The sequence below is a fragment of the Bufo gargarizans genome, chromosome 3 (genome assembly GCF_014858855.1).
Source record: "Bufo gargarizans isolate SCDJY-AF-19 chromosome 3, ASM1485885v1, whole genome shotgun sequence".
NCBI lineage: Eukaryota > Metazoa > Chordata > Amphibia > Anura > Bufonidae > Bufo > Bufo gargarizans.
Window position 1 is genome coordinate 54,582,228 of NC_058082.1, and position 25,907 is coordinate 54,608,134.

Genomic DNA, 25,907 nt, shown 5'->3' on the forward strand with positions numbered 1-25,907 from the left:
TCCGGTCCACCAGGTGTCGCTGTGGCTTCTCCCGCCCTCATAGAGAGCCGTTCTGTACGTATCTAGAAGTTGCCTATCTCCTGGCCGGCAGTTCGCTGGCTGCTCTCCTCTGTGCTCGTTATGTCGTTTCTGTGCTGCTGCTTCAGGTGCTGCGGGGATGGCGGCTCTGGACACATTCCGCTGAAGGAGATGCCGGCCGTACAGCTGGATACTCAGCACATGGGTGAGTGGCGCCCGTCCTGTAATACACGTCAGTAATGTCTGGAGCGGCAGCGCCTCCTCCATTTCCTCCAGTATCAGGTTCCCCAGCACTTCCTGTATCAGCCTGCACTGCCCCTTCTGTGCCAGGTCCTGGCTGGTGTCTGTTTTATGTACTGATACACATTACAGAAAAGCTGCTTGGTGCGTTTCCCCCCCCAGCATGCATCTTCTTCAGACCCCTGCATAGGAACCATGTAATGTTGACCAGAAACGATGATTCTTCTATTGATATGGTGTCTACGAGCATTTTACCCAAGCTGATGATGGCTGCCCAAGTGTTCATAAAAAGCCATTGGTAACCCTGAGTAAACGGGATCCGCAGCCGAAATAATGTAATGATTATGGGGGTGATGAATCATTATTCAAATTGTTTTGTCCCCATAAAGGCGTTTACGTGGGCTGATGCACATAGCAATGATCGGGAGGGAACATTGCAGGGACAATTCCTTCTGCCTGGGGAAGAATGATCTTTACTGTGGTTGTTCATCCCTGTACGCACTCATTGCTGGTTGGCAGCACATCTTTGTTTATACCGGATGATGTGCTGTTGGCAAATGACAATTTTAGGGCCCACATGAGATGTGGCCCCCAACAAACAAGTGTTTGCTTGTTCATCGAGTGCCAGGTCCTAACATCGACACTCTAATTATTAGGACATCCATCATAAACAAGTGAATTATAGCTGATTGTACAATTCCTGCACATAGTTATAATGGCTACTGACTGAACATTTGCTCAAACTAATACTTTTTTTTACATTCTGTTTGCCCCATTTGAAAGGATTTAATAGGCTTCTATCAGCAGATTTGTACCTATGACACTGGCTGACCGGTTGGCAGCTGAAGGCATCTGTGCTGGACCCGTGTTTGTATGTGCCCGCATTGCTGAGAAAAACTAAGTTTTAATATATGCAAATGAGCCTCTAGGAGCAACAGGGGTGTTACCATTACACCTAAAGGATCAGCTTTCCCTACAGCTGCAGCGTCCTTTCTGCTTTGATTGACTTTAGAAATCGGGACCAGGCAGTGATCACGTTTACACTTGGCCCTGTCATTTAAAGTGCAGAGGGCGTAGCAGTTGCAGAGAGAGCAGGGCCTCTAGGTGTAATGGCAACACTCCTGTTGCTCCTAGAGGCTCATTTGCATATATAAAAAACATAATTTTTTTCACATATGAACATGAGACCAACACGGATGCCTCCAGCTGCCAAGCACACATGTAACAGGTCAGTCCGTTTCATAGGTAGAAAAGATAACCTTTGAAGGGGTTGTCCGGGTTCAGAGCTGAACCTGGACATAGCTCCATTTTCACCCAGGCAGCCCCCCTGACTTGAGCATCGGAGCAGTTCAGGCTCCAATGCGCTCCCTTGCCCTGCACTAGATCGCGCAGGGCAAGGGCTCTTTTGTTTGCAATAACACAGTGTGTGTGTTCGGTGATGTCACCTGCTCTGATGGGCATGCTTTAGCTCTGCCCTAGCCTTTTTACTGGCTAAAGCACGCCCATCAGTGCCGGTGATGCCACTGGGCTTCCTGGCAGCCCCATGGAGAGCCCGGTTTGTCACCAGAACGCTTGAAAATGCCTTTGCCCTTTACGATTTAGGGCAGGGCAAAGGAGAGAACCGGAACATGAACTGCTCCGATGCTCAAGTCAGGGGGGCTGCTGGGGTGAAAATGGAGGTATGTCCGGGTTCAGCTCTGAACCTGGACAACCCCTTTAAGGTGCTGTATATTTCAAATCTGTCCAGGACAGTGTGGTCTCTAAAGAAAAAACACACACTGACCTGCTCAACGCCTCTTACAATCCGCTGCTCTTTCTGGTATTGGCTCTTCCTCCACTCATAAATGGATCCAAGAAATACTAAGTTATGTGTTATAATATGCCATTCAATGGAGAATGCATATTAATTTTCCTTTCGGGGCATGCAGAGGGCCACATGCAATTTCACTTTTGAGTGTAGAAGGAAAAGTCATGGAATTACGGAAATCACAGAATCAAGACATGTTAATGATATAGAATTATTAAAAAAGAAACAACATCTGGCCTGGTGTTATTCAGTGAAAAAATGGCTCCTGGAACGCTTTGGAGAAATGGCCGTACCACTGGTTCCATGACCAAATCCATGTAATGCTGAGCTGTTACTGTACTGGGAATGAAGGGTCTTGCTGCCATACATTATGCCACCCCACACCATAATTCTGGGAGTAGGACCAGTGTGAGGTTCTCTTGTGAAGGCCTCTTCATGGTGTTGCCCATCTTGTCTCCAAACCAATCCCCAGCTATCATTGCATCCAAGACAAAAGTGGGACTCATCGCTGAAGAGGACAGACCTCCATTCCAGTCTCCACTGCCATCTTGCAGTGCACCCATATAGCTTTTGAGACTGGTGGTGTGAGCTCAAAGGAACACCTGTAGCTGGATGTCTGGCCCGTAGCCCAATGTTCTGAAGTTTTGTGTAGACCGTGTTTGCTGCGCTAGGCTTGGGATGTGACATCCAGTTTCACTTGCATTACAGAATGGATGACTACGCGCCATTCTTCTAATTAGACTATCTGTCCATGCAGAGGTTCTCCTCTATGCACCTCTTGCGACTTGATCCGATTTTTGAGGTTTCATGCCTCTAAAAAGCTTTGCTCTGGCTTCTATGCTCCTCCCACATACCACAGATTGGAGCTAGGTGCTTGAAAAGGTTATGATCCGCAGCTCTTGGCAACACCTGCTACTTCCTCAATTTGTACAACCTTATATCTTGTTCTTCTTGGGGTTGCAATTTCAATCTTGAGGAGTGTAGAAGTCTTTGGGGCCTGTATAATGGCTCCATACAGCTTGGTGGTTGTACAGAGCCGTAGTATGACGGTGTACATGAGTCCCTCATATACCTGCGGCTCCTTTTCTTCTATTTTGCACTGAAAGTATATGCTATGAGGGATCTCACCATAACTGTGGTTACGCTTTATCTATAAGTATTTTTAATTTATTGGTTGTTCTAACTGCAGGAACCGATGTAGTAATTGTTAAGAATGGCAGAAGAATCTGTGGCAGCGGGGCATGTCTCGCTAACGCGCCGCTCCACCAGAACAAGAGCTACTTTGAATTTAAAGTGCAATCTACAGGTAGGTGTGGGCCGTACGCTGCAAGATCATTACTTCATTTTCACTAAACATCGCCTAGGTGCTGTCATCATATATTATTATTATTATTGGATATAGGAGCTATCTGGTTTTTATACAGGTTAGGCCTCATGCACACAACGTGGGTTTTCTGTCCATGCCTCCGCACCGCGAAAAAGTAGTGCATGCGGTGCGTATCGTGGACTCCATTCAAGTGAATGGGTTGCTGTCCGCAGACGGCAGGGACACTGTCAGTGCCCATGCATTGCGGTTTGCAGTCCTCAGCACGGGCATGGCTGGCACACGTCATGTGCACAAGGCTTTAAAGAGGTATTCCTATGTTCAGAACCATGGAGATAAAGTCTCAGCAACCAGAAACCACACAACCTAACCACATATAGGAGAAAATAGTCACTGACAGAACAGTTTGCCTCAGGCAGCATGAAGGTAATGTGCTTCCCAGCATCTGGCCAAAAGGCACTGAGGGACAGGGGCCCAGGTTGAACTCTTGTACTAGTGCCCATGAGCCTTTTCCTATGCCCCTGTCTAATAGGTTCCCTGCCTTTAAAGGGATTCTGTCACCAAATCTAACCCTATTAAGCTAGCTGACATTAGCGATGTGCTACTGTCAGCTAAACCTAACTAGCCTATTCCTACTTTTATCTATGCCCTCGTTACCCCAGAAATCTAACTTTTATAATATGCTAATTAGCCTCTAGGAGCAGGGGGAAGGGGGACGTTGTTCCTGCTCCTAGAGGCTCCGTTCTCCCACCTTTGTTGTCTCCCTCCAAGTCCTGATTGACAGGGCCAGGCAGCGCTCGCATCTGTCTGCCAGCCCTCGGGGGCAGGCGCGGTGAGGAAGCTGGCAGCCTGCGAGCGTCCTTCCCTCACCGTGCCTGCTCAGAATACTGAACGGCGCTGGCAGAAGGATGCAAATGCTGGCCATGTCAATCAACACTTGGAAGGCGTGACTTGACGTGGGAGACGGGAGCCTTTAGGGGCAGGAGCAACCCCCCCCCCCCACGCTCCTAGAGGCTCATTTGCATGTCGGCCAGTTTAATACAGAAAATTCTAGTGACAGTAACCCTTTAAAGTCTTCATGGTGTGTGCGCAGCTCCGTCTGATACCTTTGTATTGGCTGTAAGGGATGTTTTGTAACCACTTCTTATGATGGGAACTAGAGTAGTGTATGTAACTGTTTGTATCAACTGATTTAAAGTATGTTTTTGTTGAGAGACAGTTGTTCAAATTGGTAACAATTATGTCAAAAAAATTCTGTTTCAGTCCTATTGTAGTTTGGGGTAAGGGAAATCCCCAGTTAGAATTATTTAAAACATTACAGAATTCTATTGCTGAATGGGCATCTCCATCCCAAATGATGAAGATATCATCAATATATATTCTGTAATAAATAATCTGGGCATAGTGAGTTCATGGAAGCTTTTATTTTTTGTCACAAGTTAGCGGAAAATGTTTCCCCCCCCCCCCCCCCCCCTTCTTGCAAAGTCTCATATTACACTAACTTGTGACAAAAAATAAAATTTTACATGAACTCGCCATACCCCTCACGGAATACCTTGGGGTGTCTTTCCAAAATAGGGTCACTTGTGGGGTATTTATACTACCCGGGCATTTTAGGGGCCCTAAAGAGTGAGAAGTAGTTTGGAATCCAAATGTGTAAAAATGCACTGTGAAATCCTAAAGGTACTCATTGGAATTTGGGCCTCTTTGCGCATCTTTTTACATATACCCATGCTGAGTGAGACAAATATCTCTCTAAAAGACAACTTTTCCCATTTTTTTTATACAAAGTTGTCATTTGACAGAGATATTTCTCTCACCCAGCATGGGTATATGTAAAAATACACCCCAAAACACATTGCCCTACTTCTCCTGAGTACGGCGATACCACATGTATGAAACTTTTTTGCAGCCTAGGTGCGCAAAGGGGTCCAAATTCCAATGAGTATCTTTTAGGAGGGCATTTGGATTCTCACGCTTTAGGGCCCCTAAAACGCCAGGGCAGTATAAATACACAACGTGACCCCATTTTGGAAAGAAGACACCCCAAGGTATTCCGTGAGGGGCATAGCGAGTTCATAGAAGTTTTGGGGGTTTTTTTTGGCACAAGTTAGTGGAAATATTTTTTTTCTTTTTTTTTTTTCTCACAAAGTCTCCCTTTCCACTAACTTGTGACAAAAAGTTCAATCTTTCATGGACTTAATATACCTTGGGGTGTCTACTTTCCGAAATGGGGTCGTTTGTGGGGTGTGTTTACTGTTCTGGCATTTTGGGCGGGGCTAAATTGTGAGCAACCCTATAAAGCCTAACCCTGGGTTCACACCTGAGCGTTTTACAGCGCGTAGGAACGCGCTGTAAAACGCTCAACAAGGAGAAACCAATGCTTCCCTATGGGAATGGTTCTCACCTGGGCGTTTTACAGCACGTACGATCACGCTGTAAAACGCCCGACGCTCAAAAAAGTTCTTGAGCTTCTTTGGGGCATTTTGTTGCGCGTTCCTGTACATAGACTTTCGGGAACGCGCAACAATGGGCGTTCGCTTGTCTCTGTATGCGCGATTGTAAACGCCGGTACAATTGCGCATACAGAGCACTCCTTTCAGAACGCTCAGGTGTAAACCCAGCCTTAAGGTACTCTTTGGATTTTCGGCCCCTTTACGCACCTAGGCTGCAAAAAAGTGTCACACGTGGTATCGCCGTACTCAGGAGAAGTAGGGAAATGTGTTTTGGGGTGTATTTTTACATATACTCATGCTGGGTGAGAGAAATATCTGTCAAATGACAACTTTGTATAAAAAAAATGGGAAAAGTTGTCTTTTAGAGAGATATTTGTCTCACTCAGCATGGGTATATGTAAAAAGACACCCCAAAACACATTGCCCTACTTCCTCTGAGTACGGCGATACCACATGTGTAACACTTTTTTGCAGCCTAGGTGGGCAAAGGGGCCCAAATTCCAATGAATACCTTTTTAGGAATGCATTTTTAGGCATTTGGATTCCAGACTTCTTCTCACGCTTTGGGGCCCCTAAAATGCCCCACAAGTGACCCCATTTTGGAAAGAAGACACCCCAAGCTATATTCCGTGAGGGGCATGGCGAGTTCCTAGAATATAGTTTTTTGGCACAAGTTAGCGGAAAATGATTTTGTAAAAGAGGGGGGGGGGGGGAATTCTGCTAACTTGTGCCAAAAAAAAAATATTCTGAGACTCGCCATGCCCCTCACGGAATACCTTGGGGAGTCTTCTTTCCAAAATGGGGTCACTTATGGGGTATTTATACTGCCCTGGCATTTTAGGGGCCCTAAAGCGTGAGAAGTCTGGAATATAAATGTCTAAAAAAAATGTACGCATTTGGATTCCGTGAGGGGTATGGTGAGTTCATGTGAGATTTTATTTTTTGTCACAAGTTAGTGGAATATGAGACTTTGTAAGAAAAAAATAAATACAAAATTTCCGCTAACTTGTGCCCAAAAAAAATCTCACCATGCCCCTCAAAAGTGATCTTTATAGCTCTGCAGCGATTTTACGGTGTGTTTGCAGTGATCAGAAGAAAAAAAAATTGTCACTGCGGTGGGATGGACTGAATGCAAGTGTGCGCACAAGATCAGGCCTGATCGGGCGAACACTGCGTTTTTTGTAGAGCCTATAGAACGTGTCCTATTCTTGTCCGCAATTGCGGACAAGAAAAGGCATTTTCTATATAGTTCTGGCAATGTGCGGATCCGCAAAATGTGGAAAGCACATTGCCGGTGTCCGTGTTTTGCAGATCTGCGGTGTCCGTGTTTTGCGGATACATCCGTGGATCCACGGATCCGCAAAACACATACGGACGTCTGAGTGGAGCCTTACAGGGGGTGATCAATGACAGGGGGGTGATCAGGGGTTAATAAGTGACGGGGGGGGGTGTAGTGTGGTGCTTGGTGCTACTTATTACAGAGCTGCCTGTGTCCTCTGGTGGTCGATCCAAGCAAAAGGGACCACCAGAGGACCAGGTAGCAGGTATATCAGACGCTGTTAACAAAACAGCGTCTGATTTTACCTTTCAGGGGTTAAAAATCGCATCTACAGCCTGCCAGCGAATGATCGCCGCTGGCAGGCTGTAGATCCACTCGTTTACCTTTGGTTCCTGTGTGCGCGCGTTCACAGGAAATCTCGCCTCTCGCGAGATGACGCGCCGGCGCGTCTAGGAGGAATAACAGGGCCGCCGCCAGGACGCAATCCTGCGTGCGGCGGTCCTGGGGTGGTTAAAGGGAACCTGTCACCTGGATTTTGGGCATAGCCTTGAGGACATGGGTTGCTAGATGGCCGCTAGCACATCCGCAATACCCAGTCCCCATAGCTCTGTGTGCTTTTATTGTGTAAATAAAAACAACGATTTGATACATATGCAAATTAACCTGAGATGAGTCAGAGCTTGAAAATATGACTCTTCTCTGGTCACACAAGATATGACTCCTATGTTAATTTGCATAAAAGGCAGGAAGTACAAAAATGCATAATTCTTATTGAATTTCGTCTGCAAGTGAAATTAAAAGTGTAATTTATATGTTTAGGGTAACACAATGAACATTTAGAAACGCTCAGCGAGGGTAGCATAGTAGAGGTGACAGGTTCCCTTTAAGGCAGTTAAAGGTCTTGTCCAAGATTTTAATTTTTTTGTCAAACAACCCTTTTAATAATCTTTTAGGCCTCATGCACAGGATCGTTGTTGTGTTCTGTTCCGCAAAATGGGGTTCCGTTGTTCCGTGATCTGTTTCCGTGTGTTATTTTTGGAGGATCACCAAAGTAAAAAAAAAGCTAAGTCAAGTTTGCCATGCAAATAAAAGAAAAAACACGGACGCAAATGACAATCTTGTGTGCCTCCGCGTTTTTTCACGGACCCATTGATTTGAATGGGTCCGCGAACCGTTTTCCGTGAAAAAAATAGGACAGGTTACATTTTTTTGACCGACTGAAATCACTGACGCGGATGACAAACGGTGCATTAGCAGAGTTTTCAACTGACCCATTGAAAGTCAATGGGTCCGCAGAAAATCTTAGGGGTTATCCGAGTTATTTTTTTAAAATAGGCAGGGACCCTTTTGGAATAATAAGAACCAAAATGGTTCAGCACCGTTGCTCCTATCCCCACTGGAGCCAAAACATGACCTGATGGCTGCAGCCAAATGATGTTATTCTCACCCCTTTCCTGGTGCCAGCGTTGACATGCAGGTTTATGGCACATGACTGCTGTAGCCAATCAGTGTCCTCAGCCTTCAGGTCCATTCACACACTGACAGCGGCAACGTGCGTTCCACATTTAAGATAATATGCCGATTCTTAGCCGCTATTGCGGACAAGAATAGGACATGTTCTATTTTTTTATATTTTTTTTTAGGATCGGAATTGCGGACCCGGAAGTGCGGGTCCGCAATTCCAGATCGGTGCCGCACATCGTGCGTCCCCATAGAAATGTATGGGTCTGCAATGCGGATGTATGAATGGAGCCTTAGACCGAAATCTGCAGTGGATCTATGAACAATCTGCAGCATGTTACATGTTTTTCTGATGTAATTTCCATGTCTCCATATAGTGGTCATAGTGCAACCATCCATTGAAGTAATGGCTAAAGGCTATATTACCACGTATCTACCTACTTGCTGTTACAGGTGTGTGGGGCATTGGAGTCGCAACTCAAAAAGCAAATTTAAATCAGATCCCATTAGGTCGAGATTTGCACAGCCTGGTGATAAGAAATGATGGAGCCATTTATTACAACAATGAGGAGAAGAACAGGCTGCCAGCAAATGGCCTTCCACAAGAGGGCGACGTAGTGGTAAGCTTGCATTCTGGAGAATCATATACTGATGGACTTTATTATTTTTACATTTCCTTGCGTTACTGATTTGCTATGTTAACCTTAACAAGTCGCCCAAAAAATAAATACAACTACGGCTTTCAGAATGTAGAGACGCTAAAAAATCTTTTTTTATTATTTATTTTTTTAAATGCTTTATGTAAAACTGAAAACCCAAAAAATGGATTTTTCAGCGACTGCCATATACTATCATTACAAAAATTGTTGCGCAGCAAAATGTAACCCCTTCCTGACCAGGCCTAATTTAGCAAATCTGACATATCTCACTTTATGTGATAATTTTACTTATCCAAGCCATTCAGAGATTGTTTGTTTGTTTTTCTCGTGACACATTGTACCTCATGACAGTGCTAAATTTGAGTCAATATATTTCACTTTTTATATAAAAAAAAAAAATAGTAAAAAAAAAAAAAAACACTATTTCCTAAATTTGAATCTCTCTGCTTTTAAGACAGTGATACCTCCATAAAATACTCATTAAGGCTACTTTCACACTAGCGGCACGGACCTCCGGCAGGCTGTTCCGTCGGGTGAACAGCCTGTCAGATCCGTCCTGCCACTAGTGAACGTGTGCCCCCGGAGAGCCACTCCTTCCCTGTTGACTATAATGGTGGCACGGCGAGAGGCTGCCGGAATAAAACTACGACATGTCCGACATTTATTCCGGCCGCCTCTTGCCGTGCCCCTATTATAGACAATGGGGACGGAGCGACAGTCCGGTGGCACACGTTCACTAGCGGCAGGACAGATCCGACCGGCTATTCACCCGACCGAACCGCCTGCCGGAGGTCCGTGCCGCTAGTGTGAAAGTAGCCTAAGTAACATTCACCCTTTACGTTGGCATCATTTTAGTAATGTAATTTTATTTTTTAGAAATTTAGAAGCAGTTTTTGAAATGTTAGATTTCCAAAATCTATTATTTTTAAGGACCAGTTCAGTTCTAAAGTGATTTTGAGAAGCTCACATAATAGAAACTATGGATCGACCGATTATCGGATTTACCGATATTATCGGCCGATATTGAGGATTTTGAACGCTATCGGTATCGGCATCTATTTTGCCGATATTCCAATAGCGTATGGGGAACACAGATCGCGCTGCTGACAGCGCTCTGTGTTCCCCTTAGCAGCACAGGGGAGAAGGAAGCGGTGTCTCCTCCCCCTGTGCTGCTGCTGCCACTGCCGCCAATGAGAGGAGGGAGGAAAAGAGAAGGGGAGGGGCTGTGGCCACTGCGCCACCAATGAAGCTTAATCTCTCATTTATTCATATTCAGGAGGCGGGAGCTGGCTGCAGAATCACATAGCTGGCTCCCGACCTCTATGAGCAATAGCTGCGATCCTCGGTTAACCCCTCAGGTGCCGCGGATCGCAGCTACCACTCATAGAGGTCGGGAGCCGTCTATGTGATTCTGCAGCCAGCTCCCGCCTCCTGTATATGAATAAATGAGAGATTAAGCTTCATTAGTGGCGCAGTGCGCCCCCCCAGCCAAGTATTAGACATTGGTGGTGCAGTTCCGCCCCCCCCCCCCAACCCCAGTATTAGACATTGGTGGCGCAGTGCGCCCCCCCCCCCCCAAGCCCCGCCAGTATTAAGCATTGGTGGCGCAGTGCGCCCCCCACCCCAGTATTAAAAACATTGGTGGCGCAGTGCGCCCCTCCACGGGATCCCCTCTCCCCTGCTCCTCCGATCGGAGCCCCAGCAGTGTAATGCTGGGGCTCCGATCGGTTACCATGGCAGCCAGGACGCTACTGAAGCCCTGGCTGTCATAGTAAGCTCCATGCTGCTGTGTGCACAAAGCACAGAGCAGCAGGGACAGTGTGAGCTCCTATTCACCCTGATAGATCTCTATCAGGGTGAATAGGACAAGGGTTATAGTCCCTAAGGGGGCTAAAAGTTAGTATAAAAATAAAAAAGTTATAAAAATAAAACACCAAAATATTAAAGGGTTTCTACCACTTGCATATCACATATTTGGTGTTCAGACACAGCGATCCGCTAGTGTCTGATGTAGCTTACAAGCTAATTATTACATTAATCCGTTCGGCCGATACCTCAAAAAAAGCACTTATATCTTTATGCAAATGAGCCTCTAGGTGCTATGCAGGCGTTTTTCCAGCACCTAGAGGCTCCGTCTACCTTGCAGTTTGCCGCCCAGCGCCTCGCTCCAGCACGCCCATCTCTTACTGTATTCGATCCTCCCCCTGCTTCAGCCTTCAGAAATCCCGTGCCTGCGCCGTTCGTCGCGGCATTCGGAGGCATTCGGCGCAGGCGCAGTCAATGTCTGACCGCTCCCCGCTCAGACATTTCCACTGCGCCGATGACGTCATCGGCGCAGGCGCAGTGGAAATGTCTGAGCACGGAGCGGTCAGACATTGACTGCGCCTGCGCCGAATGCCGCGACGAACGGCGCAGGCACGGGATTTCTGAAGGCTGAAGCAGGGGGAGGATCGAATACAGTAAGAGATGGGCGTGCTGGAGCGAGGCGCTGGGCGGCAAACTGCAAGGTAGACGGAGCCTCTAGGTGCTGGAAAAACGCCTGCATAGCACCTAGAGGCTCATTTGCATAAAGATATAAGTGCTTTTTTTGAGGTATCGGCCGAACGGATTAATGTAATAATTAGCTTGTATGCTACATCAGACACTAGCGGATCGCTAGTGTCTGAACACCAAATATGTGATATGCAAGTGGTAGAAACCCTTTAAGTACAAAAAAAACCCTACACATTAACAATAAACATAAATTTTCAGCAGATTTGTGTAGGAATTTTTATTTTTATTTTCAAAAATGAAAATTCCCAGAATATCGGTATAAATTATCGGCTATCGGCCTGAAAGTTCACAAATTATCGGTATCGGCCCTAAAAAATCAATATCGGTCGATCCCTAATAGAAACCACCCATAAATACCCCATTTTAGAAACTACACCCCTCAAACTATTCAAAACTGGTTTTAAAAATGTTGTTAACCCTTTAAGGCCCCTTTCATACGAGCAAGTTTTCCCCTGCGGGTGCAATGCGTGACGTGCATGCATAGCACCCGCACTGAATCCTGACCAAAGAAGTGAATGGGGCTTCAGTGAAAAACACATTGCACCCACAAGTGCACTGATGGTTGCTAAAAGATGTTTGTAAACCTTCACGCGCATGAGAAACGCATCAAAACACATTGCACCCGCGTGGAAAAAACCGAATGCAATCGCAGACAAAACTGACTGAACTTGCTTGCAAATTGGTGCGAGTTTCACTGAACGCATCCGGACCTAATCAGTCAGACTCATGTGAAAAAGGCCCCATGGCCTCTTTCACACGAGCGAGTTTTCCGCACTGGTGCAATGTGTGACGTGAACGCATTGCACCCACACTGAATCCGGACTTATTCATTTCTATGGGACTGTGCACATGAACGGTGATTTTCACGCATCACTTGTGTGTTTGTGAAAATCGCAGCATGTTTTATATTCTGCGTTTTTTCACGCAACGCATGACCTATAGATTTGAATGGGGCTGCGTGAAAATCGCAAGCATCCGCAAGCAAGTGCAGATGCGGTGCGATTTTCACGCACTGTTGCTAGGAGACGATCGGGATGGGGACCCGATCATTATTATTTTCCCTTATAACATGGTTATAAGGGAAAATAATAGCATTCTGACTACAGAATGCATAGTACAATAGCGCTGGAGGGGTTAAAAAAATATATATATAACTCTCCTTAGTCCACTTGATCGCGCAGCCCGGCTTCTCTTCTGTCGTCTTCTTTGCTGTGCACAGGAAAAGGACCTTTTGATGACGTCACTGCACTCATCACATGGTCCGTCACATGATCCATCACCATGGTAAAAGATCATGTGATGAGCGCAGTGATGTCATCACAGGTCCTATTCCTTGAAGAAGATAGATCTATATCTCTATCTCTTAGAAATTATATTTTTATTATTTTTTATTTTTTTTACACCATTCTTTTGATAGGGTAGATCATGTGATATTTTGGTAGATTCGGTCCTTATGGATGCAACAATACCAAATATGTCTAGTTTTTTCTTTTTACGTTTGCAATTTTCTTAGAGCCCTATTTTTTCAATTTTTCTTGCCATGGTCTTGTGTGGGGGCTCATTTTTTGCAGGATGAGGTGATGTTTTTATTGCTACCATTTTGGAGTACATAAGAATTTTTGATCGATTAACATTGTTATTTGGGAGGTGAGGTAACAAAAAAAAGCTTTTAGCAAATGTTTTTTTTTTGGGGTATAAAACACTATTTTTATAAATTTTTATTTTACACTGTCATGTCATGGGGGACATTTTAACTTTTTATTTATTTTTTCCGTCACTATTGATTTCTCCTGTAACTGGGGCAGACATGGTAGCCCCAGTTACAGTGGAAATACACCCCCCAGAGAGGTTTACAGCAGTATACTATGCTGTACAGCCTCAGTGCAGGGCTGATCGTGGTCTATGGAAGACCAGGCAGCTCCTGCACTCTCCTGGCCCTGACGGTCACATGAGCACTGGGACAGGAGGCAGCATAGCGCTTCCTTGCTGTATACACGGCGCTCATTCAGTGCTGTTTATACAGCGATCTAGAAGGCAGGGTCACCCAGTAAGGTTCCCAGTCTTCACCTTGTGATGCCCAGCAGCCCCCCCCCCCCCCCGCTCGGTAGCTGCAATCTCTGAAAGGACGTTCCAGAACGTCCATTCAGAGATAAACCCGACCGCCCAGGATGTTTATAATCAATGGGTAGTCGGGAAGTGGTTAATTAACTCCAATCCCCATGTTCTGAATATGTAGGGCATTGTCTACAGACTGCCCTAGATGCAACAGTCCTGGTGCAGACTCCTGGCACATGCTCTGGTTGTGTTCCCACATTCTCCTCAGGTCTGTGTGTTAGGTCTCCTGGTGGTGGATGTCCGGGACCCTCACCTATCCTTAGAATGGAGCCTGCAAAATCCCAGAGGGCTCACAGGGCATGCGTGCCAACCCTCCATTCATTCTTATGGCCCCTTAGTTGTAAATGGAGTGGTGGCCGCGCTTGCGCTGTGCTCCTCCCATTCATTTCAATAAGGCTTCCCAAAATAGCTGAGCGTAGCTATATTCTCACTTAGGAATGAATGGAGGGTAGCCGGCCATGTGCAGTGCGCCCTCTGGGACTTTGCGGGCTCCATTCTAGGGATAGGTGCGGGTCCCAGAGGTGGTACCCACACCTATCAGACATTGGGGGCATATCCTAGTGATATGCCCTCAATGTCTGAAATCGGAATACACCTTTTAAGGGAAACTTTATTGTTAGCCGGGAAGTGCATTGCTTTTTGATGGTATCGTCTGATTACCCCCACACTAGTCATGTGGAGATCTCAAGCCAACCAAGGTATTCCATATGAAGCCGTCCTAATAAATCAGCCCAGGTTGGGTGGATCGCGATCAGGTCTCCCTCAACAAATTACACCATTTTAATGTTACATACTGTTCTTCTCAGCAGCACTTACAGTGAGATGCGAAAGTTTGGGCAACCTTGTTAATCGTCATGATTTTCCTGTATAAATCGTTGGTTATTACGATATAAAATGTCAGTTAAATATATCATATAGGAGACACACACAAGTGATATTTGAGAAGTGAAATGAAGTTTATTGTATTTACAGAAAGTGTGCTATAATTGTTTAAACAAAATTAGGCAGGTGCATACATTTAGGGCACTGTTGTCATTTTATTGATTCCAAAACCTTTAGAACTAATTATTGGAACTCAAATTGGCTTGGTAAGCTCGGTGACCCCTGACCTACATACACAGGTGAATCCAATTATGAGAAAGAGTATATAAGGGGGTCAATTGTAAGTTTCCCTCCTCTTTATTTTCTCTGAAGAGTAGCAACATGGGGGTCTCAAAACTACTCTCAAATGACCTGAAGACAAAGATTGTTCACCATCATGGTTTAGGGGAAGGATACAGAAAGCTGTCCCAGAGATTTCAGCTGTCTGTTTCCACAGTTAGGAACATATTGAGGAAATGGAAGACCACAGGCTCAATTCAAGTTAAGGCTCGAAATGGCAGACCAAGAAAAATCTCGGATAGAGAGAAGCGACGAATGGTGAGAACAGTCAGAGTCAACCCACAGACCAGCACCAAAGACCCACAACATCATCTTGCTGCAGATGGAGTCACTGTGCATCGTTCAACCATTCGGCGCACTTTACACAAGGAGATGCTATAAGCGAGAGTGATGCAGAGGAAGCCTTTTCTCTGCTCACAGCACAAAAAGTGCCCTTGAGGTGGGCTAAAGAATATTTGGACAAGCCATCTTCATTTTGGAATAAGGTGCTGTGGACTGATGAAACTAAAATTGAGTTATTTGGCCATAACAAGGGGCGTTATGCATGGAGGAAAAAGAACACAGCATTCAAAGAAAAACACCTGCTACCTACAGTAAAATATGGTGGTGGTTCCATCATGCTGTGGGGCTGTGTGGCCAGTGCAGGGACTGGGAATCTTGTCAAAGTTGAGGGACGCATGGATTCCACTCAGTATCAGAAGATTCTGGAGACCAATGTCCAGGAATCGGTGACAAAGCTGAAGCTGCGCCGGGGCTGGATCTTTCAACAAGACAACGACACTAAACACTAATCAAAATCAACTAAGGCATTTATGCAGAGGAACAAGTACAACGTTCTGGAATGGCCATCTCAGTCCCCAGACCTGAATATAATTGAAAATCTGTGGTGTGACTTGAAGAGAGCTGTCCATGCTCGGAAGCCATCAAACCATCGATGAACTAAAGATGTTTTGTAAAGAGGAATGGTCCAAAATACCTTCAACCAGAATCCACACTATCATTGGAACCTACAGGAAGCGTTTAGCGGCTGTAATTTCTGCAAAAGGAGGATCTACTAAATATTGATTTCATTTCTTTTTTGTGGTGCCCAAATTTATGCACCTGCCTAATTTTGTTTAAACAATTATAGCACACTTTCTGTAAATCCAATAAACTTCATTTTACTTCTCAAATATCACTTTGTGTGTCTCCTACATGATATATTTAACTGACATTTTTTATTGTAACAACCAATGATTTTTATAGGAAAATCATGACGATTAACAAGGTTGCCCAAACTTTCGCATCCTACTGTAGCTTATGTTCTGAGCTGGGTGACAATTCAGTTTTGGGGTATTTTGCATGCGGTGTACTCTTTAGGGCCATTTCACACAAACAAGTCTATTGTGGGAATTGTGCTCCACGTGTAATGGTGATCCTCCGTTCTGGACTTATACGGATTTGTAATGCTGTGCGCCTCTGCTTGACCTTTCTGATACAGAATCATAGTGATGTAAAGCTGTCACTATGATTCTGTAGCAATAAGGTCATACAGGGGCACAGAGCATTATAAATCCGTATAATGCTGTGTGCTCCTGCAAGTCCAGAATGGAGGGTCACAGTCGCACACAGAGCGCGATTCCCACAATGGACTTGCTCGTGTGAAACAGCCCTTATACTACTACTCCTTTCTGTATCATGTGTTTTTCTGTGAAATTGCTTGGAAAACTAAGGTAACCGTAAAAAAAATGGTCTACCTAATGACAAATCAGATGTGTTCCAATTTTCAGAAAGTTAAAGTTAATTTAGTGTTGAATCTATTTTTATTGCATAGAAAAACAAGTCAGACAAACATAGCCGCCATGACAATGTATGCGAAAGACATCTCCATTTCCAGAATCACATGAGACATATAATATCGTATACAAATGGATTTAGAGAACAACATTTCTCCCTGAGCCACAACGATGTGGACCAAAGAAGACAATTACCACAAAATCAGGCTTAATAAGTGATTCCACGTTGAGAAATACAAAAAGAGTAACTCAAAATACCTTGACTTCTGAAAGGGAAGGTAATAGGAACTCTGGTCAAATTCCCAGATTACTCAATAATGGGAAGTTAAACAAAAGGCTACCAATATGTAGCTCACAGTGAAACAAACTAACTCTGTAAACTAGCATAGACAGGGGGACAGACAAGAACACAGCACGACAAACAAAGGACAGGGGAGGGAGGGGAAGGGGGGGGGGGTAGGAATAAAGGTAGCGACAAGAAAGCATATCAAGGAGAGAAAGTTAATTTGGAGACTGTAAATTTCTGTATTTTTGACTTCCATAGTTTTAAACTAAGTGTTCTGCTTTGCTTCTACAGGGGATCACGTACGATCACGTAGAATTAAATGTTTACTTGAATGGAAAGAATATGCATTGTCCTGCATCTGGTATCAGAGGGACCGTCTATCCTGTTGTGTATGGTAAGTCGTGTTCAGTGTCCAGCAGCTGTAAGAAATACAATCAAGTCCAGAATTTTATTTTGAGGGTTGTGGGGAGGTTGTATTAATGCACATTTACAGACAATAGTAGAAATTTACCAGAACTGGTGCCTGTCCCGCTCCGCAAATTATACAACATGTCCTATTGACCGTTTTGCATACAAGAACATGACGTTGTGCCGGTATCTGTATTTTGCGAATCCATACGTCGTGTACAAGTAGCCTTACTGGGAACGTGCAAAGACCTGTTCTTAATTCCTGTCTTCCTAACTACCCATTGGCAAGGGGAAAGGCAACGCCTGTTCTTCACTGATAATGGGAGGTGGATAAGGATTAAAATGTTTTAACTTTATTTGTATGAACTAAAAGTAAAGTCCAAAAACAAAATACATCTAAAACATTGGCCCAGGCGAGGGGTAAATCAGACTGAACACATGGTATCCACTGAGTAGTTTCAATCTGTAGCGGATGCAGAGTACAGCATTGCCTTTGGCCACAGCATATGGCCCTGACGCTGTTCTGTACCTAGTGATACGTTATTGAATGGCAGAGTAAACTTCAATATATTCCCTGACACTTTCAAACCAAGGTGCCGTTTCAGACAACTGCCCCAGTCTGGAGTGCACCAGTACTGTGTACCTTTTATGTAGATCGGGATTGACACACACCAGTGCAGTGCTTGGGAATAAACCAGAGTAGGTGGCTAAGATACATCGAGGGATTCCTTGCCCCCGATACCATTTAGCATCGGAGGCGACTCTAGGGGGCAGTCTCCTATTAGTCCACCACTCCTGTCAGTTAAAAAGGCCACTGTCGACAAACATAACTATAAAAGACCTTACTCTTTTCCATATCCCGATTTTCCTCAGCGGTCAGTGAGATATCGATATTTGTTCATTTAATACTGCCATTGATCTCGGTCTCTATGGAGGCCTAGAATATGCGCATCACAGATCTGCTGTATAGTGGGGAGCGGGAGCTGGGCTCTCACAATAGTGATCATGGCATCTAAGTGGTTTACAAGGAGGGTGCTCCCTCTATCGCCTGTCAGCACCTCATGAATAAGATTGTGGGGTGACGATGTCTGTACACAGCAGCCTGGGACCTAATAAAGTCCTGCCTGCATTGTTTCCCGTAAGGCTACACCTCTCTGGTGCATCCTGATGTCTGTAGTATAGCACCGAACGTATAATGCAGGGATGCTCAACCTGCGGCCCTCCAGCTGTTGTAAAACTACAACTCCCATCATGCACTGCTGTAGGCTGTCTGGGCATGCTGGGAGTTGTAGTTTTGCAACAGCTGGAGGGGCCGCAGGTTGGGCACCCCTGGTATAATGCATTATAGAAGCAATAAAAAGGGGTTGCCTGTTAGTCCCCTTGTGGGACTAGTAAATGGTGTAAAAAAAAAAAAAAAGGTAATGGTAAAAAGTTTTGTGAAACAGAAATTCAAAGTAATAAAACACATCATTTTTCCATTGGGAAAAAAAGCTTTTCAGTGGAAAAAATTGCAACAATACCCCTAGATATTTGGTATCGTCACGCCAATAACCCAGATTGCACAAATAACATAATTTATCCCTTATGATAAATGAAGAACAATTCCAGGATTGCTGATTTTTGCTTAAAGGGAACCTGTCACCTCCAACAAACATCCCAAGCCGCCAGCATTACCTGAGTAGCCAGCAGCATGTTTGTAAAGATCATTTTCTTCCTGCAGGCAGATGAAGCAAAAGCTGTAAACATTTTCTGTAATCCCCTGCTGTGGCGCTTCTCTAGTCAGGCTTGAAGTCACGGAGGCATGCCCCCTTCCCTGCCCCTTCGCTGTAATTGACAGTGCTTATGCACGACAGTTCGGCTGGCTTTGCCGAACTGCCGCCTGTCAGTCACAGCGAAGGGGCAGGGAAGGGGCAGTGGTTACCGTGACTTGAAGCAAGGAGGCCGCTGCCTCCGTGACTTCAAGCCTGACTAGAGAAGCGCCACAGCAGGGGATTACAGAAAATGTTTACAGCTTTTGCTTAATCTGCCCGCAGGAAGAAAATGGTTTGTAACTAAGGTACTGCTGCCGGCTTGGGATGTTTGTTGGAGGTGACGGGTTCCCTTAAATCGCCACCAAAAATTGAAATAAAAAGCAATCAAAAAGTGTCATGTTTCCCCAAAATTATACCATTGAAAAGTTCGTCATACTGCAAAAATCGAGCCCTCACACGTTTCTGTAGAAAAAAAAAATTACAATAAGTTCTGGGTCTTGGGATGCGGCAATGCAAAAATATATATATATTTATTATTATTATTATTATTAAAATATATATATATATATATATATATATAATTTTATATTTTTTTTTTGTGCAAAAGTAGTAAAACTATATGTATTTGATATCGCTGTAATTGTACTCAGAATAAAGTTTATATGGGTACGTTGACAGAAAAATATTAGTTTTTAGCTCTGAGAATGCAATCATGGGAAAAAATGCTTGGTCATTAAGACGCAAAATGCATGCAGGTGGAAGGGGTTAAAAAAAAAAATCTGTTTTGTGTTCCTTCTGGTCTGTACATAATATGAGAACACAATAGAGCCAGGCATCCTCAAACTACGGCCCTCAAGCTGTTGTAAAACTACAACTCCAACAATGCCCTGCTGTAGGCTGATACCTGTAGGCTGTTCAGGCATGCTGGGAGTTGTAGTTTTGCAACAGCTGGAGGGCCACAGTTTGAGGATGCCTGCAATAGAGGATGGCAGGAGGTTAGGGTGGGTTCACACTAGCGTTAGGGATTCCGTTATGGCTTTCCATTATAACATGGTTATAATGGAAAATAACGGAATCCATAAAATGGAAGGACGGATCCGTTCTTCTGCCCATAGACTTGTATTATGACGGAATGCAAAACGGAAGGCTTTAAAAGGCATTCCGTTTGCTTTCCATTCTAATAGAAGTCCATAGGACTCAAAACTCATCTGTCAGGGTCCCGTTATGCAAGACGGAAAAAGTCCTGTCGACGTGACTTGGTTTTCCGTCTTGCATAATGGGGCCCAGACAGATCAGTTACGCTTTCCCATAGAGTCCTATTAGGACGGAAAGCAAACAGAATGCCTTTTTAAAGGCTTCCGTTTTGCATTCTGTCATAATACAAGTCTATAGGCAGAAGAATGGATTAGTCTTATGGATTCTGTTATTTTCCATTCTAACCATGTTATAACGGAAAGCCATAACAGAATCCCTAACGCTAGTGTGAGCCCGTCCTTACACAGACATTTATCATGTGATTCCCTGACCGCCAGTGTCCATGCTTTCTCCTCTAGTGGATGACAGTGCGATCCTGGACTGTCAGTTCAGCGAGTTCTACCACACCCCTCCTCCTGGCTTTGAGAAGATCTTATTTGAGCAGCAAATTTTCTAAGGACTGAACCCCTACAGCTTCTCCAAAGCTTTTGTCTCCTGTTCAAAGCTGCACGACGCATACAGAAAATGTGCTTTGTATTTATATCACTTGGTGCAGACCTTTTTGGTTTGTGTGTGTGTAAGTATTCTCTGACGTCTCATCCACCTTCAAGGACCACGGCCTGAAAATCCCGACCTGATATTTTTGTGATGTATAAAGAGGTTTGTCACTGTAAATATAATCTGTCTGCCAGTAACTTTAGTGAATCTCTCTCCACTGGTTCAGTATTCAGTAAGATCACTTCTGCCACATCCACGTTGTCCGATACCAGTGCGGTTCTCAGAATGGTCGCGCAGGTTTATTTCACCGTGGCAGATTTAACTGGAGAAAATGTGGCTGACTTTGCTGCTTCTCTTTTGGTCCCAGAGTGCCTTATGACTTTGTGCTCTGACTCTCAGCACGAAGTGTCTGACCCAGCTTTGTGTCATTCATATTACACGGGAATTGCTCAGATGTATTTCGCGCACAGTTGGCCAGTTAGTGATTTGTCTGCCATGTTCCGCTCTGATCTTCTTACCACATGAGGCACACTGGGATTCATGCGACTCAGATTTTATTTCTACTGGTTTATTTTGATGGTAACACTAATGCAAGCCTGCGTTCCTGTAACACTAACAGAGAGATGACTTGGATGGCGTATTGTGATGAATGGTTAAAGGGGCTGTCCGACCCCAAGCTAAAATGAATTAGAGAGGTTGTTCACCTGCAGAGACCTTTCAGGCAGACCCCCCCCCCCCCCCCCCAACCTTCTACGCAGCTCCTTCACTCCCCCATCTCCAGTCTCCGTGTCAACATCTGGTTTCACATGCCTTCACGTGACTGTCTGCAATGGGGACTTGTCCCCCTGCATCATGTCACTGGGACACGTGACTCCATGGGGGACATCTCGCAACTGCAGCCAGTCATTAGCTGCAGCAGCCACACAACCCTGTGAAACTGGATGTTGACACAGGGAGAGTGGTGACAGGGGAGTAAAGCAACTGGAACCCAGGAGCAGGGATGTATGCTTCCCTCTGCAGGTCCAGCCACGGTAGGGGGGATGGTCTGTCTGAAAGGCCCCCAGGGGTTTGAGTGTATTTAACATTTAAAAAAAACGGCTACTGACCAATTCACAGGTGCTCTGTTCCACCCATCCCTGCTGCTTCTGGACCCGCGGACAGGACATCAAAAGTGTGACATCCTGTCGGCCATCACATGCATTACTGCCGCCATTCTCTGACCTCAGTGGTGACAAGTTCCCAAGCGGCACATGACCGCTGAGGCCAGTGAACGGCTGCAGCAGTGCACGTGAAGGCGGAAAGGATATCTTGGTTGTGGTCCACAGAGGACAGGAAGCAGGGGGAACAGACTAGTTCATTTTAGCTTAGGGATCGGCCAGTGGTGAATGTTCGTGCAATATAGTGTTGTGCTCCTGTGAGTTCTGACCGCAGGAGCTATAACACATGGTGATATGCCCAGAATACATTTATAGATAAGCAATGAGTACATCAGAAAGTGTTCTTAAATTCAATAACAAAGGTTAAATTGGCCAGCATATGTATAGTGCCTGCGTTAATATATTATACTGCATTAACCTGCAGAACATAATGCAATTCCTATATGGTTCAACTTATTTAAACATGCATCTACAGCAGGGGTGCACAACCTGCCGCCTGGGGCCACATGTGGCCCTCAATACCATTCGGTGCGGCCCCCCAACCACCTGGTAACAGACATGTATGCTGCTCACATTTATCTTTCATGTGTTCTCCCATTAGATGGGAGTCCTGGAAGTGTAACTAGACATTTATGCTATATACTGTATGTTCAATATGTCATAAATATAGTATTTCAGTTGGTAATACCCCTTTAAGTTTTATTTTCAGCCCTCTGAATTGGTTCAGGCTGACAATGTGGCCCCCATCCAAAAAAAAGTTGTGCACCCCTGGTCTACAGAGTTTTCCGGAGGCTGATGATGTTTTTGTCTTGCTAAATCCAAGCGTCCACAATATACAAAGTCAGCAGCGGACAGAGGCTGCCAGCCCCCGATCTACCAGACATATTGCCTGCAGAGACTGCCGTACAGGTTCTGTTCACACAGCTATGCAGTTTCCCTGAGGCTTAAAGAGGATGTACAACTTTACAAAGTTTTTTATTTTATTTTTTAAATACCCCCTACCCCACCCTGCAAGATTTTTGTGGGAAGCTTATTTACCTGCTCCTCAATGCTCTGTTCTGGCTCTATGGATCCACTGATGCCTTCACTGCACTTTGGTCATAGATGGGGACATGTGCACTGAGGAAACCAAGTACTGGCTGCAGCAGTGATGTGCCACTTGGGGGCACATATAACTGGTGAGGCCTCTTATTGGCTGCAGCACCGCACGTGTCCCTGTCCATGCCAGTAGTTTACATGTGGGGATAAAAGCCTAGTGAAGACAGCGGTAGACCAACAAAGCAGGTAAGTATGTTTCCCTTGACAAGTCCCGCTGGGCGGGAGGGGGTATTTAAAAAATAAATAAAAATATATATATATAATTATATTTCCTTTAACACAGGAAACAAATCGCACAAATCCCTGGAGAATAACTGGAAAAAGTTTATTGGAGATACATTTAATCTTATTCTATAAGTAGGACCAGAAGAAACATTTTACCCATATTTGTAGCTACACAGATGATGTGCACATCCCTTATAATGTACTCTATTACATTTTTGTGTGTGTAAACTTTATCGTAGGGTTGTGGTTACTTTGTTCACCCCAGATAGTGGATGCTGTGCAAAGGTGCCCTGAGGGGTACATACATAAAAACTGGTGAAAAGTAAACACCTTGCTTAAAACAACCGATCAGATTACAGCTCTCGTTTTTTCAGATATACATAAGGCACCCGCACCACTTTTACTTTGCACGGGTTTTGATTAGGGGAGATTAATGTTTTCATAAGGATTAGGGATGAGCGAACTTCATAGTTTGAAGTTTGTGTTTTGGTATATTCTGAATTGCATTATGGATTCCGTTACCACGGACCATGACGCAATTCCATGACTGAATACATAACGGAATGCCTTTAGAGGCATTCATTCCGTTATTCATTCTGTCATAATAGAAGTCTATGGCCTGCATAACGGATCTGTCCGGTTTTCGTTATGCCGGAGTCCTTTCCTACATAACTGAAATCCGACAGATCCGTTATGCAGGCCATAGACTTCTATTATGACAGAATGAATAACGGAATGCCTCTAAAGGCATTTCGTTATGTATTCTGTCAGGGAATTGCGTTATGGTCCATGGTAACGGAATCAATAACGCAATTCAGAATATACCCGAACTTCAAAATATGAAGTTTGCTTATACCTTCACACAGTGGAAGTGTGTAACCTAGCGGGAGAGTGATCAGAGGACCTAGACCAGGCATCCTCAAACTGCGGCCCTCCAGCTGTTGTAAAACTACAACTCCCACAATGCCCTGCTGTAGGATGATACCTGTAGGCTGTTCGGGCATGCTGGGAGTTGTAGTGTTGCAACAGCTGGAGGGCCGCAGTTTGAGGATGCCTGACCTAGACGATCATTCATGGTCAGAAGCCTGGTGCAAAGTATTATGCACTCATCCGTCTGTACCTCTCACCATTCTTTTGGTGTGTTCACACCATGTTTTAGCCCTCCAGTGGTGTTAAAATATAAACCGCTACAGATCCATTCACTTGATTGAAAGAACTGGAGTCCAAAGGATTAAACGTTGGACTCCATTTGACCTGTTTGTTTTAATCTTTTTCCTGAACAAAAACTGCACCAACCTTAGGCCATTCCATAGGCTGAGATATCAATGTTCAGGTGGATGGGACTGAGCTGTAATACATGTAAGCCATGGGCAAGACTGGCTATGTTTGTGGAAGCTATTTTTTGTAATCTCCTTTAAAGAGCAGCTTTCATGGGGTTTGGTGGGAAAACAAAACACTAAGGGTCCATTCACATGTCTGCAAGTGTTTTGCAGTCCGCAAATTGCAAATCTGCAAAACACGGACACCGGCGGACCACACATGGCCGGCACTTTAAATAGAAATGCCTTTTCTTGTCATTCTCTATTTTTTTGCGGAACGGAAGTGCGGATGCGGACAGTACACTGTGTGGTGTCCGCATCTTTTCCAGCCCCATTAAAAAAGTGAATGGGTATGCGGACCCATTTTGCAGACGTGTGAATGGGCGACCCTAATCATGGGAGCAACAGGACTAATTGCATTTATGTTCCCAAGACTTCATGACAGATCCTCTTTAAAAGGTGTGTCCACTTCTGTAGCCTATTTGTGATCTGTGAAATAAATAAAATAAAAAAACACTTTGCTAATCGCACTGACTGAAAATGTGTATCCATGGTTACAGACTACAGACAAAGGCAGTTTGTAGTCAGGTCCTGTAGCCATGTGTTTCTCCACACTTCTCCCTCACTTACTGTCTGTGAATTAGGGTTTATTTCTAAACTGTAACCATGAAGACACACGTCTGCAATGGCACTTTATGCACAACATTCTCAATCCATATTATTTATGATTTTATTTTAACGGAGTATTAAAAAGGTTAAAGGAGTTGTCAAACCTCACATTTTGCCAGACCTGCAAAGGGAAGATGACTTGCCTGCTTCCCAACGCCGGCTTCTTCTCATGCAGGCCTCCATCAAAGTCAACATCCACTTTGACATTTCCGCAGCCCTTCACTGGCCGCTGCGATGATGTCTGGCTCCCCTTGCGTCATGACAAATGGTCACATGATTGAAGGGGAGCTGGACATCACCACGGCCAGTGATTGGCTGCAGCGATGTCAAACCGGATGTTAACATTGTCATAGCCCAGAGGAGCATCGCAGGAGCGGGAGCCGGCGTCGGGAAGCAGGCAAGTCGTCTTCCCTTTGCGGGTCTGGCAGAAAGGGGGGGTTCACACCGCCCATTC

General features: G+C 44.8%; 1 protein-coding gene across 1 annotated transcript; it reads left to right on the forward strand.

The window, feature by feature from the left end:
• Positions 1 to 74: 74 nt before the first annotated feature.
• On the forward strand, positions 75 to 24,009 carry SPRYD7 (SPRY domain containing 7). The gene is made up of 5 exons (XM_044284952.1): positions 75 to 223; positions 3,255 to 3,371; positions 9,039 to 9,205; positions 17,426 to 17,528; positions 20,847 to 24,009. Exons 1-5 carry the CDS (start codon positions 121 to 123, stop codon positions 20,942 to 20,944), a joined length of 588 nt encoding a protein of 195 aa, XP_044140887.1. The 5' UTR covers positions 75 to 120; the 3' UTR covers positions 20,945 to 24,009.
• The last annotated feature ends 1,898 nt before the right edge of the window (positions 24,010 to 25,907 follow it).